The sequence below is a fragment of the Trachinotus anak genome, unplaced genomic scaffold (assembly GCF_046630095.1).
Source record: "Trachinotus anak isolate AG129_WGS33_773 ecotype Australia unplaced genomic scaffold, CSIRO_AGI_Tana_v1 ptg000009l, whole genome shotgun sequence".
Lineage (NCBI taxonomy): Eukaryota > Metazoa > Chordata > Actinopteri > Carangiformes > Carangidae > Trachinotus > Trachinotus anak.
This window is the reverse complement of record NW_027273860.1, coordinates 9,392,824-9,406,267: the sequence shown is the minus strand read 5'-3', so window position 1 is coordinate 9,406,267 and position 13,444 is coordinate 9,392,824. Positions and strand designations below refer to the sequence as shown.

At 39.1% G+C, this 13,444-nt stretch overlaps 1 protein-coding gene across 3 annotated transcripts in view; it reads left to right on the top strand.

Moving 5' to 3' along the window:
• oxsr1b (oxidative stress responsive kinase 1b) overlaps positions 1-11,404 on the top strand; it is a 38,565-nt gene extending 27,161 nt beyond the window's left edge. For 2 of the 3 annotated variants that reach the window (XM_071485115.1, XM_071485116.1), the window contains 14 exons: positions 72-127; positions 395-504; positions 892-993; positions 1,123-1,256; positions 1,623-1,671; positions 2,822-2,887; positions 3,060-3,182; positions 5,485-5,520; positions 5,648-5,827; positions 5,990-6,045; positions 6,270-6,322; positions 6,814-6,882; positions 7,801-7,865; positions 8,193-11,404. In XM_071485115.1, the coding sequence (XP_071341216.1) occupies positions 72-127; positions 395-504; positions 892-993; positions 1,123-1,256; positions 1,623-1,671; positions 2,822-2,887; positions 3,060-3,182; positions 5,485-5,520; positions 5,648-5,827; positions 5,990-6,045; positions 6,270-6,322; positions 6,814-6,882; positions 7,801-7,865; positions 8,193-8,267 (1,174 nt within the window). In that variant the 3' untranslated portion in view covers positions 8,268-11,404. Of the gene's footprint in view, positions 1-71; positions 128-394; positions 505-891; positions 994-1,122; positions 1,257-1,622; positions 1,672-2,821; positions 2,888-3,059; positions 3,183-3,373; positions 3,452-5,484; positions 5,521-5,647; positions 5,828-5,989; positions 6,046-6,269; positions 6,323-6,813; positions 6,883-7,800; positions 7,866-8,192 lie in introns of all 3 variants that reach the window. The other variant, XM_071485117.1, reaches the window with a different exon arrangement.
• Positions 11,405-13,444: the final 2,040 nt, after the last annotated feature.

Here is a 13,444-nt window from a genome sequence, read left to right as displayed (position 1 = left end):
CACTTTATCTTTGACAGCTCCTCGTGAGAGGCATTTATTGAACATACACATTCTTGTCTTGTCTTCCACAGAGATCTTAAGGCTGGAAACATTCTCCTTGGGGACGATGGCTCAGTGCAAATTGCAGGTATTTACCCACAAGGCAACACCACCTTCCAGCACCTGTCACTAGTGACCCAAATTAGGTGTGAAGAAGTGTTTTCCCTCACCTGTCCTGCAGCCTCATTTACCCCGTTAGACTGTTGACTCTGTTCCAATATCTTAGCGTACTTATGCACAGGAAGCCCAGTCTGTGGAGGAAAATTTATTCTCTCAACAATGTGATTATTGACTTATTGCTTTTTTTCCTTTGTGAGTTTGTCTCATTTTTTTCCTCTCTCTTTTCTTCCTTCAGACTTCGGCGTCAGTGCCTTTCTAGCCACAGGTGGTGACATGACTCGAAATAAAGTGCGCAAGACGTTTGTGGGAACGCCATGCTGGATGGCCCCAGAGGTCATGGAGCAGGTCGGTCCTTTATCTTAGCAGGCAAAAACAGCCATTCAAATCGACTGGCAACGAAAGTCACAAAGTCATTTTTCTTTCATTTTTTTTTACTTGCACTGTTTTAGAAATTTGAGCCCTCAAGCCATAATTCATCATCTGTCCAACCACAGAATAAGACTCTGGTACCCAAGCTTGTATGATTTGACAGGAGAAACAACTTACACATTGGAAAAAGACTAATTCACAAACAATTTTTTTTCCTTTTCTTTCCTTTTTTCTTAATGAATCAAACCAACTTTTCTGTGAACAAACTTCATGTTTTAGTTTTTTTATTTTTTAAACATTTATCCCAATACAAGACAAAGAAAGAGCTGATGTATAAAAGCTGAATGTGATCTGTTTCTGCAGGTGAGGGGTTATGATTTCAAAGCAGATATTTGGAGTTTTGGGATCACAGCCATCGAGCTTGCCACAGGGGCTGCACCTTATCACAAATACCCGCCAATGAAGGTCAGAACACAAAGCTAAAGCTACTAACTGTAGTTAATGACGCAGAACAAATGCAAAATCAGCTCCTTTGACTCACTATGGATTTGTGCCCTTGTGACATACGAGTAAAAGTGTTCCTGGTGTCTTCAGGTGTTGATGCTGACGCTGCAGAATGACCCTCCCCAACTGGAGACCGGCATCACAGATAAGGAGATGGTGAAGAAATATGGCAAATCCTTCAGGAAGATGATCTCCTTGTGTCTACAGAAGGACCCAGAGAAAAGGTGCTGCTTGTAATGCCTTAACATAAAGTCTCATATAACATGTCAGTGCCTTCCAGTAGATGCAGATGTTCCAGTGGCTATAATAGATGTTTAATGCAAGGTGTCAATGTTTTTGTTTCATCTGCAGTATGTTAATTATGTGCTTATCACAGAAGCATGTGACATGTGCAGTTGTGGACACTGATTTACTCAATTGAGCACATTTTAAGCAAAGCAGTATATAATTGCTTTTATTGTGCTCATCACAATCTCTTTGTTCCTTTATGCTTCAGTGGTTCCATTAAACATATCTCAAGTTTTTCTATGACAGGGAGTGTGAAAGACAAATTAACAGCACTAATTCATTGTTATTCTGCTGTTTTCCAGGCCAACATCGTCAGAGCTGTTGAAGCATAAATTCTTTCAGAAAGCAAAGGTGGGTGCTTGAGCTCCCTCTGGGCCTGAAACCGAATCAGTTACAGAATGAGTCAGCATCATCCCTGTTTCAGGCACCGCACAGGTCGAGCTGGTTGATGAGTAAAGGTCTGAGCCCGCAGAAGCGATTGTGTCTAAATTGCCTCAGTTTAGCCTCTGTTTACACTTTATCTGATTGCTTTCAATGACCATATGTTGGTTGTTGTTTAGCTCCAGAGGTTTTGAAATGACTGAAGGAGGGTTTAATGTTGGAAAAGGAGAAAAAACATCGGGCATCAAGAGATGAAAAAACCAATAAAGGTTCTCTCCCTGAGGTGTTTTGTGTGAGTCAGGCTACTTCTCACTTGGCTCAATTTGTCAGTGTATCTGACCCAAACTGAGGTCATTGCAGCATTCCTCTCATTATTGGCCGTGTAGAGCTGTTTCTAACAAAAGCAGGGATAAGCAGTCTAACTCCAGCCTCCGGCTGCCCAGTGCCCTAGCAACTGGAACAACTAGAGTGCTGGCTCAGCATGTTACGCAGCCCAAATACAACCTGGTTGGTTTACTGGACATGACCCTGGTCAGCAGCTGGAACCCAGTACTCTGTATGTACAGCAGAGGGCAGGCTTTGTCGCTGTTGTAGAACATATTTCTCTTCTGATTTAACTGGCTATCAAGTAAACATATGATCTTTGAATTGGTAAACTGCTAATCAGATATGCTTATTTGCCACTATCTGTTGGTAACAAGAAAAGTCAGTAAAACTTAATTCATACAGCACTTTAGAAAACCAGACTTACAAAACAGAGATAAATAAGAGAATAAAGATAACCTGGGAGCCAGAACAGAAAAAGCTCAGTCACTGTGAGTCTTGTACTTTGAGCAGAGAATAACCAGGAGCCCTTGTTTTGATGACCTGAGAGGCCAAGTGGAGTGACATGGGCTCAGCAACTCACTCATGGTGTGTGGTGGAGTCAAGTTGTGTGAGGCCTTAAAAGTAATTCAGTCCCACATTTGACAGTATGGTGGGCAGTACAGAGAAGAGTCTTAGCAGAGCACAGTCTCAGTTAAATTTCTGAATCATGAATAAAGACTTAATCAGACAACAGAATCAACAGATATAGAGGATTTTGGAGTGACATCCTTTTATTTCTTGCCTCTCATGACAGAACCATGAGTATTTACATGAGAAGTTACTTCAGAGGGCGCCCACAATAACAGAGAGGTCAAAAAAGGTAAGACCGCAAAAGTTTCAATGTTATTAAATAGCTGTGGTTATATCAAAATGCAATTAAATTGTCAATTAATTGCTAACAAGACAGTTTTGTGTGTGTGTGTGTGTGTGTGTGTGTGTGTGTGTGTGTGTGTGTGTGTGTGTGTGTGTGTGTGTGTGTGTGTGTGTGTCAGGTACGTCGCGTGCCAGGTTCCAGTGGCCGGCTGCATAAAACAGAGGATGGTGAGTGGGAATGGAGTGATGATGAGCTGGACGAAGAAAGTGAAGAGGGCAAAGCAGCTGTTGCTGCCTTAAGGGTGAGATGAACCTACAGTTAGTTTTTCCCCTCACGTGCACACATTAACACGTTTGTTACACTCCACATGTCTTGTCTTTTAATCGCTGTACTCTGTTTGTTTAAATTGTCATTCTCATGTCTGTGCAGTAGCATGTTTGTCTCTCCACTGAGTCTCCCCTGTATGTGTGTATGTTCTGTCTGACGGCCAAGGAGCAGCAGGTGAAGCCTGTTAGCGCCCCCAGGCGACAAGTGCGCTTCTCCTACCCACTCGAGCTGCCTGCGTCCAGGGTTGTTCACTTGCCACAACAATACAGATGGCATTCCCCTAACAAGGAAGGACTCTCCGCACATGTCAGCTAGGGAGCATGTGACAGTTTGGAAAGGGCAGGAAAGACCTTGTAGGGAGACAAGAAGGTGGAGAGTGGAGCAGAACCTTTGTTAGAGCGAGGGCTGTACACATGAGGGGTAAACTGTGTCCAGTTAGTCAGTTTTGATTAACCAGATTGTCAGGTCTCATTTAGACTTTTTGTTAAAAACACATTCACTTTACATATCTTTGTAGGAGAGATGAAATTGATTTCCCAGAGTTAATCTGTGCATGCTTAAGCTCTTATCCTCCTAATAGTACTGACTTTGTTCCAGCATTATATAACTTCACACTAACCTATCAGAAGACAACTAGCAATTACCAGGCTAAGTTATGCAATGGGTTTGTTGAAAGGAAAGGCTTGCTGCATCGTTTCTGAGCTGAAATCTGCCCATGCTGTAGATCACATGCGAGTGGAATTTGACCCACAAGTTAACCTCATCAGAACCCATTAGTCAGTACAGTAGGCGTCTTTTTACACAGTAAGATACTTTGTCACATGGGAAAGAAGAAAATATGTGGTTTTCACTGGAAAATAGCAAAGTTTATGGGTTAGTTCTGCCCATCAGGAATAAGATATAAAAGATATATTTTGTTACAGACAGTAAATTAACTGCATTTTTAATTAACCCTCATAATTTACTGTAAATTTGAAGGACTTCAGTTATAGTTGTTTAAGTCTAATGCTCTAGATTGATGCTCTGCTTTGAGAGAGCAGTAAAATCAAAGGAGTGAGAGTTCCCTTTCCTGGAAGCCATCTGTATTTCTATTTCTCTTTCTAAATCACTTTTTGTTTATACTGACTAAATCACTTTTAATCAATACAAGGCAAATTACTGATCAGTACCGTAAGTGATCTTCAGATTCATCTAATTACAGTCAAAGAATTCAAATTTGACAGTAGGCTATCTCTGCTGCTTTCATTCTGCTTTGTTACTGGCTACTTGCTGGCAAACTGAACTTAAATTTCTGACATCAGCTCTATCGGGAGTTATATCTCAAAACTCCAATGAACTGATGCTCAGCAGTACAAGCAATCCATGTTTTTCACGACAACATGAAATGATAACTCTTCTGCCAAGAACAAGATTCATATTCTTAGACTCTAAAGCCTGGCTGAGTACCTGTGTAGTGTCTGCCTGTTCTGTAAAGAGCAGCACAGTCTCCTCAGTAACAGCCTGAATACCAGTCGCTTTGTCTGAATCAGACAGCAGACGCCACATCACATTCTCTCTGTCAAGTCAGTTTGTCTTCATTTGGGCCTGCAAGGCTTCTGTCTGACTCTACGTTGCTATGATTGATTTGGACCTAAGCTTTTTTGTTTGACTGTATAACAGTGTGACTTTCTTCTGACTTACTCTGCTTCTTAGCTTTTCAAATCTAAAACTTGAAGGAAATATGAAACTCCAGAATATGTGTCTTCACTCGTTTACCACTCAATTATAGACATAATCTTATATCTTGATAGCAATGTATTCTACATAGTTTTCTGGTAAATTTTCTTGTGATTTTACTGAGAAACTGTCACTTTTCTGGCTAATCCATTGAATTAAATACGTGACATGTATTTGTACTGCATCACACTGATGAATCAGGCCTAATACCATCAGAAATATTGAAGGGAGAGCCACCCTGCTAGACACTGTGTAGCAAAATGTCTCACTAAATACTGTCATATCGCCCAATCACATCAGCAGTAATACTTCACGGGTAGTTGAGGTATCATCATGTGGTATCTCTGTTCCCACTGTATGTATATCACTGTATTCACCTTAAAGGAGATAATCATGTTAAACTAAGTGGGACGAGTAAACGAGTGAGCTATTTTTAATCTGTTTACCTCTCTTGCTTTCTGTGTGTTCTTTGCATCCATGCGTGCTGGTTTTTGCTTCGCTAAAAGCGTCACAGTGAAATCCTCCTCTGAGTTTTATCTCCTCTCATCTGTTTTTATCAGTCACCAAGAGTGAAGGAGGGATCGCAGAATTCAGAGGTGAGTGTCAAAAAACTCTCCACAGTCGAGTAGACTGGACACTGAGATTATAATTTGATTCACTTTTGATCAAACCCGTACAGGGGCATGAAGGCATGATGAAGATATAGTGAAATTTCTCCGTTAGGTTTTCCAGACTCCGGAGCCCTTAAGTAGTCAACCCCAGCCAATGGCCGCAGGTCAGGCAGAACTACCTCAGGCTGCAGGCCAGGTTCCACTGCAGCCCACACCCGTCAACACTCAATCCACTGCCCAGGCTGCATCTCCCACACCAGGTGTACCTGCTGCTGCTGCTGCTCCTACACAGGTCAGTCTGACCTGCCTTAGAGAATGTTTTCCATCATATGCTTCTATTTTAAGGCCATACATTTGTACAATATTACTTCCTTGTTCTTCTCCTATAGATATGCTAATCATTTTTATGCTTTCATTCTACTTATATTAATTGTTTTTGTCTGTGATTTGACAGGCTCCAACTGCTTTAGGGGACGTTAAGGCTCCTATTAGTTTGGTATTAAGGTTAAGGTATGTTTATACATTATCACATAAAAACTGGTTAACAAAGAGGTGATTTGTCAGTGTAGGTTTCACCACCTGTGTACTTGATACCCTGGTTTTGTTTTGTTTTACTCTCTACTTATGCAGTATATTGCAATTACAGGTGAATGAAATAAGTCTTATGTTTTACCAACCACTGAATGATCAGGTTAACTCATCTGATCTAGCTTCTGTTTCTTTCATCCCCGCAGAAATTCAAAGAAGGAGCTGAATGACATCCGCTTTGAATTTATGCCAGGGAGGGGTAAGTGGGCCTTCTTTTTTTTGAGCCAGTTTTATCAATCAAAGCCCAACCTCTGTTTGCTGGTGTCACCAAGTAGTTTAAAACATGTCCTAAAGTTAAGACCTGTTGGCTGAGGATGTGTCATTTTGGGTAGTCAGTAAGAGAAACTGACAATTTATACTTTTTTAGTGAAATTGTTTTAGTGCTGTCCTTCACAGCAACCCAAAAAACAAATACACAGAGGACTGAACTCTTGTAAACCAGAATCAAAATTGGCTCATTTCAATATTTGTCAGCACTGAGAACAGAAGTGGCTGCAACACAGCTCTGTTTGGTTTTTAGCAGTCCTTTAGCAGAGTACTATTTACTCAATAAGAGATCCCAGCTATTTTGACAGTTGCATCAGGATCCAGAGTGTTGTGGAACTTATTAAGCCACTTTGTTAATATTTGTTTTTAAAAAATGTTTTGGTCCATGTGTCACAGTCGGTCTCTCATGCTCTGAATTTTCAGACACAGCAGATGGTGTGTCGCAGGAGCTTGTGTCAGCAGGCCTGGTGGATGGGAGGGACTTAGTAATAGGTCAGTGGTTAAAAAAACATTCATTTATTTCCCCCAGAATATTCACCTGAAGGCTCAAAATCTTTTGTCTTTTGTCTTTGTCTTTTGATTTTATTTTTAAAAAGGCCAGACTACAGTACAATACGCACACATTTTCTCACATAGGCCTCATGCACGAAGCACTGGTGCAAGCAGATTGTACCTTAAGTGGCACGACCGAGTGATTTTTGAAAACATGTCACAAAACATGTTTCTCATTCTTTGAACTTGGTCTTTGTACTTTTTCTTTTATTGGCTATAATTCAGTTCTCGTTAGAAATGCTCTCACTCCAGCAGCTGCTAGTTGCAGTCCGGGGGAAGATCTTCCATTACATGTGAAAGTGTAAAGTCACCTGCTCTGTAAAGCAGCAGTCACACCACAAAGTGACATTTGCTTGCCCATGCGAAATAGTTGGAACCCAAATCTTGGCAGGACAGTGACTGCTCGCAGGGTTAGTGGTGAGCTGCTGTGGCCCTACCCATGAACTCGTGAGCTGGATGGTGACACACAACCAATAAGCTATGATAACTTCCTTCATTTTGGACTCTGCAGCTCTCTGTTCCCACATAGGTCAGCACTGTCCAAACAGCTGGCCGTTGGTCAAGTGCAGCGAATTGTGTGTGTCAAAGTTGACGAAAGAGAAACATTCCTGGTTGTGGATTCATTTCACCTCCTTGAGCAGCTGATTGGATCAAACCGACAGTAGCATTTTTGGTGTTGAGACTTTCTCATTTTTACCCTTTTGTGAATGAAACTTGCTCACAAAAGGTACAGTGTGTCACATTTTTGGGCCAGTGTTTCACATTTTTGTCACATTGTAGGTTTTCAGTTATTTTGTGAAATTGTTCAAGATTTGTATTGTGGGTTTTATTGGACTGAAACGTAGTTTTTCTTTGCAGTTGCTGCAAATTTGCAGAAAATAGTTGATGAGCCTCAAGCCAATAAAAATGTCACTTTCAAACTGGTGAGTGCAACATTTCAAGTATAAACCAAGTTGTTTTTAGGAAATCATACATCTCCAAGCATTGTAGTATGAGCTATTTTATTATAGTTGTATTATTGTATTAGTTAATGAATCTAAAAATGGGAAATTACTGATGAACTGACTTTTCTTGACAAATTACAGACTTTTTAGACAACCCTGATATAAAGCTGACTAAATTCAAATCAAAATGTTTCTCTTGATACTTCAGTAATAGTTTTGTAATAATAATAGCCTTAAAGTAAATACTGTAATGTGTCCCCCATGTTTTTGTTAACCATTTTTAATTGTTCCCCATTGTTTTCACAGGCCTCTGGAATTGAGGGATCTGAAATACCAGATGACGTCAAACTGATGGGCTTTGCTCAGCTCAGCATTAGTTAAACTGTTGTTCTACCTGGGACCGTGACTTGCCTAAAAAATGTGAAAATTAAAAAAAAAAAAAATAGTTTAATGCATTTTTTTCTTTCTATGGCTGTAAAGAAACCACTACTGCCAAAGAAAACAGTACCGTTTCGTCACCCATAGGATTATTCAACGCTGCCTCGTTGACTTAGGTGGTCGGCTGAAGTATCAGAACGTACAGTATGAGAATCACTCAAAAAAAGTTTACAGTGTATACATAGAAGGATGCAAGTATCTACAGCAACCAGTTTCCATTTCCCATCCTGGTCTCCCTCATTCTGTTATTTTTTTCTCTCTAATATGTGATGCATTTGCACAATCTGAACTAACACCCCTTGAATCCTGATAAGTGTAACAATGCCTTATATTCAGCAGAACTACTGAATGCACGTTTTGGGGAGGTCCCCAGTTACCATATGGAGCACTATGTACAAAAGTGGTTTCAAGTGCTGATGACAAACTTTTCACTTTATTTTAAACAGAAGTAAGCTCCAAACTAAAATTTAAGTTTGGTATACAACCTGAAATATTCTCTCACAGTAAGTTCTGATGTTATGTGGCAAAATTTAATGCCAGGTGACGTTTTCAGAGAGATGTGAACACTCCCAACAGTAGGTGATCTTTAAAGGATAAGTTTTAGTCTATATTTTTTTCTCATCAGCAGCAAATACCAAAAAGACCAAGATAAAACTTGCCAACTTCCTTAATGTGACCTTAAGCTCCAAACCCATTTGTTCCTAAGGAGGATTTAGATCTTTAAAAATGCACACCACTAGATAGTTTCATTATTTTTAAAGCAAAATAAAGTACCTGGGCACTTTAGTTTTGAGCAGAAGTTACTCAAAGAGAAGTAAATAATGCATTTGTTGGGAACTATTTTCAGCTGTTGAATGATATACATTTGGTGCTCTTGTGAATTTTCACAGCATCAGAATAGTGTATGTGGAATAGACTGAATAATACGATGCCCTTGTTCATTGTTTTGAAGGGACATGTCAGCCAGGGCAACAATGTGTCTCACTGATATGTTTCTAATAGTTTTTGACAATAATGGAGCCCATGAGGAACGAGCTATCAGGCTCTAGCTAACAATTCTTTTTAGTGGAATTAATTCAGTGCTGGCTTTGGTCTTTTCATAGGATTTATTGACTGGTGGAAAAATTTAGATAAAAGATATCTGATAAAAATGTCAACTAACTGCCACAATAATAAAAGTTAAATATTTAGGGAAATAGACCACAAGAAAAAATTCATTCAACCTGTTAAATTAGCTAATTTGTCTTTTTGGTGTTACCATAGTGCTCAAAACTCAAAACTCAAACATGATGTAGAATGAAATCAGGAAGTCTTCTTAGAAAACCAAATTGGCCTTTTTCTAAAGAGTGGCTTCTTTTGGATATGAATATTCATTGAATATTGTTGTAAAGTAAAATGTTTGACAGCAGCTGAAACCACACGTCGTATGAGCAGATGTGTGTCTGTTGGAATTAGTTTGTGTCTGTTTGGAATCAGTTTCTCAAATTCTTTAAAAAAAAAAAAAAAAAAAAAAGACTTAAGTGCATATTTGTTTATGTGGATGAAAATTGAGTACTTGATTTAACCTCTAGTATGTAAATAATGACATTTGGCTTTGATTTGTTTTTATACTGGGTGTTTCACTCTTGGCCTTTTTTCTGTCCTATGACACGATAGTGGGTTGTAGCGCTGCATGAAGGAAGACGACGACGCTGCAAATTTGGCTTTGAATTCCCCTCGTTTTGCAGAACAAACTATCACTTACTGTATGTCATGTAGGACGTTTATTTGCGTTTACTCATGAAAAGGAAAAAAAAAAAAAAAATCCAGCTTTACACTTTTTGCCTTTTGAAAAGTTTGAATTTATTTTGCCGTGGAGCCGCAGCTGTCTTGATGCACTGTTTAATGCCTGTCCACCATAAATTTCCCCAAATTTTAGCTGCGTACGAGCAAAATTGTCTCCAACTCTTAAAAACCAAGTGGAGGCTGTTTACAATAGTTATTTTAACCCATGTCTCAAGTCATATAACTGCATCATCACTTGACTAAGATGAAGATTTTACATCCTCCGCTTTGGAAAAGTTCAGCTATGACTTGATGACAGCTATAAACCTTATGAAAGATCAGAAATGTGTTTTGGATTTGGATGAAAAAGGCCATTATCAGCACATATGTTACATCCTCTCAGCCACACTGGATGTTTTTGTGCATTAATGACATGTTTTTGATGGTGAATGTGCATCTCACAGTGATTGGCACCGGCGGCAGTGGCAGGTTCATTTAACACACTGATCCATTCTGTAGATCTGAAATGCCAGTAAGGTTTTACTGTTTAATTCGGTGATGTGGTGATGTCATAACCCTCCAGATGCCATATTGAATGAATTTTTTGCTTGCAGATAAAATGTTAAGAGGAAATCTTTGTATTTTGACTTTAAACATGTAAAATTTTACGCTAGCCTTAAATTGAAAATGACCAAGTGTATCTTTTTTTTTTTTTTTTTTTTTTTTTTCAGACATAACGTCAAAGTTTTGATTCAGATTTTCAGTGTCTTTGAAATGTAGTTCTTGTTACATGTGAAGATACCTGAAATAAAGATGCGCAGGTGTGTCGACCCTGTCTTCTCCTCGAAGGGGAGCGGCAAAGTCAGCAACCCAATGTTACTCTTAAGTTTCTGAACTGCAGTATTTGGTGCCATTCTCCTGGTTTAGTCTGCAGCTGATAGCAGACAGGGACAGGATAGGTGTTTATTAGCCCTGAGGGAAGTGTGTTTGTATGTGTGTGTTGCATTGATTGAGCCCTGCTTCTAATGGAGTTGAAGATCTAATGGCTTTGTTCTCATCCCTTCTCCAACAGTCTCTTCTTTCCTGCTTTCATGTAGTCTAAAAAAAAAGTTGGAGCAACTAAACAGATGACCGACAAAATCACTTTTGTCCAGGCAATAACTCATCAAGGCTGTAATATATTTGAATTTTCCACCTCCTTTCAGTTTTTTCATTCTTTTCATTTGCTCTATTTTTGATCGTTTTGGAGTTCAAAGCATGTTCCTCTTGATTATTTTTAATCAATAAAGAATGAGCATATCAGCCTCTTCTTAGCACTTTCTGTTTTTTGGTTTTTCTTTTAATGCACATCATTTTCTGTGATTTTAAATAAGTTGCTCCTGTAAATAAGCACCTGTTTATAAAATGAATGATACAATGAGAACCACGAGTATCACCTCTGTATACTGAACTGACTCCAGAGCTACTTTAGGTACTATGCCGTTTTGACTTTATATACAGTCTTGTCTTCACCCTCATCCATGTATTCTGTTGCTGTATCGTTCTGTTAGAAAAGTTATTTTTCTCAGATTGTAATGGTTATTCTACACCTGTTTTTATAGCTGTATTTGTTCCTCTGCTCTCACTGCCTTCAAGTTAATTATCCTCGCTATCTTTCGTCATGGCTGCAATTATCCTTTTACAACCCATTCATCCAGAGAAAGTCCGTATGTCCACTTTCTGCTTTCTAAACATTAAAGAGGTGCTCCAGCCATTTAGTAATGCACTTTTAAGAAGCTGAAGGATTTTAAGAGATAAAATTTAAAAAAAGATAATACAACTTGGTGAAGCACAGATACAGATATCCAAACCTTTACATCTTTTAGATCCTGCGTAGTACTTGACAGACGATGGATAAACTAATCTTGATGTTAAAAACCCCCAAACAACTTTCTCAAAAACATTAAATGTCAGTGGCTAAATAAGCAACTACTATTATGTATTACTTATTAAAAGGCTTCCACACTCAGATAATCATCAGGACTGTGAAGGTGTGGTTTGATCAGATCTGATTGACAGTGAGCAGACAGGACACCAGCTGTCATCAGTTTCAAATGTTGCTGAATCCTGATTGGTGCATGGAAGTACATGACATCACGAGCCTTTCCTAGTCTGCGGTCTTTTCCATACGTATGAAGGGTCATCAGTCACAGCCTATGAAAGCAGAAATGTTCTCGCTGTGCCCGTTTTATCAAGGATACTTTGGGAGTTTACTTGTGGTTGCCAAGTATCCCAGAATGCAATTCACGCCAACTAGCAGTGATGGTGGAGTCAAGCTCAAAGCTGTTATATTTTTTATCCTTAGATTTACATTCACATAACTCTCTCAAGTGAAATAACAGAATCTGTTCTAATATTGTCAGAGAGTAGTGTGTTCATCTAGGAACCCATCACTAACAATGAAAAGCTGATTGAGAAAATAGGTTTTCAAGGCTGTTAAATCGGTGAAGCTGTGCTTTAACAAATCTACCACTTAGATCAAGTTGCATCTCCTAACAAAGCTCGAATTTGCTAACTTTGGAGGCCAAACACATTTAATCCAATCATACTTGTGTGGGACTCCATATGACCCAGGGGTTCTTTGCAGATACTGTATTATATTGAACTTCTGGAGTGCTTTCAGGAACTTGATATGGGGGCACTCCAAGTGGAAATTTAAACTAAAATAAACAGAAATCCCACAATATCTTAGAAAAGAACATCTTACAAACCAGTAACGGCAATTACCCTATGTCTTTCTTGCCTTTAGTTCTGATTGGATGTTTAAAACTTTACTCCAAGATAACATTACTCAAAGTTAAAGCAAGGTGAGCTTGTGTTTCTTTAGTGGTGAGTTTCACTGCCTTTGCTCACACCTTTCAGGTATTTATTCTAACATATTTGACTGTGTATATTGCAGCAGCATTTTGTGGAGTAGTAAGACTAACGTTCAAAAATGTGATATGCTATGAAAAAAAAAATGTGACTTTTAGTGTCTTAGCTGTTGCTACTGAAAGCAAAATCCAACCAGGATGTTTTGTGACTGGAGCAAATGGATTTTTATAAGTGTTGTGTTTTCTGCTTAGTAAGATTTCTGACTCCATGTTTGTGAGAGGTGCTTCTGGTTTGGAGATCAAGGCCACTCAATGTCCACTCAACTCAGACTTTGATGACCAATCCTGATAAGTTCCTGATAAGACTTTTAGACCAGCAATCATAAGTTCACAATGCTGCAGGCTTCGCTTGAGGGAATCATCCACAGGTTGTAGAGCTCTAGAGATAAACAGGAAAAGTCTGAAATCATAAAATGTAAGAGTTGGCAAGGTTAACTATACAAG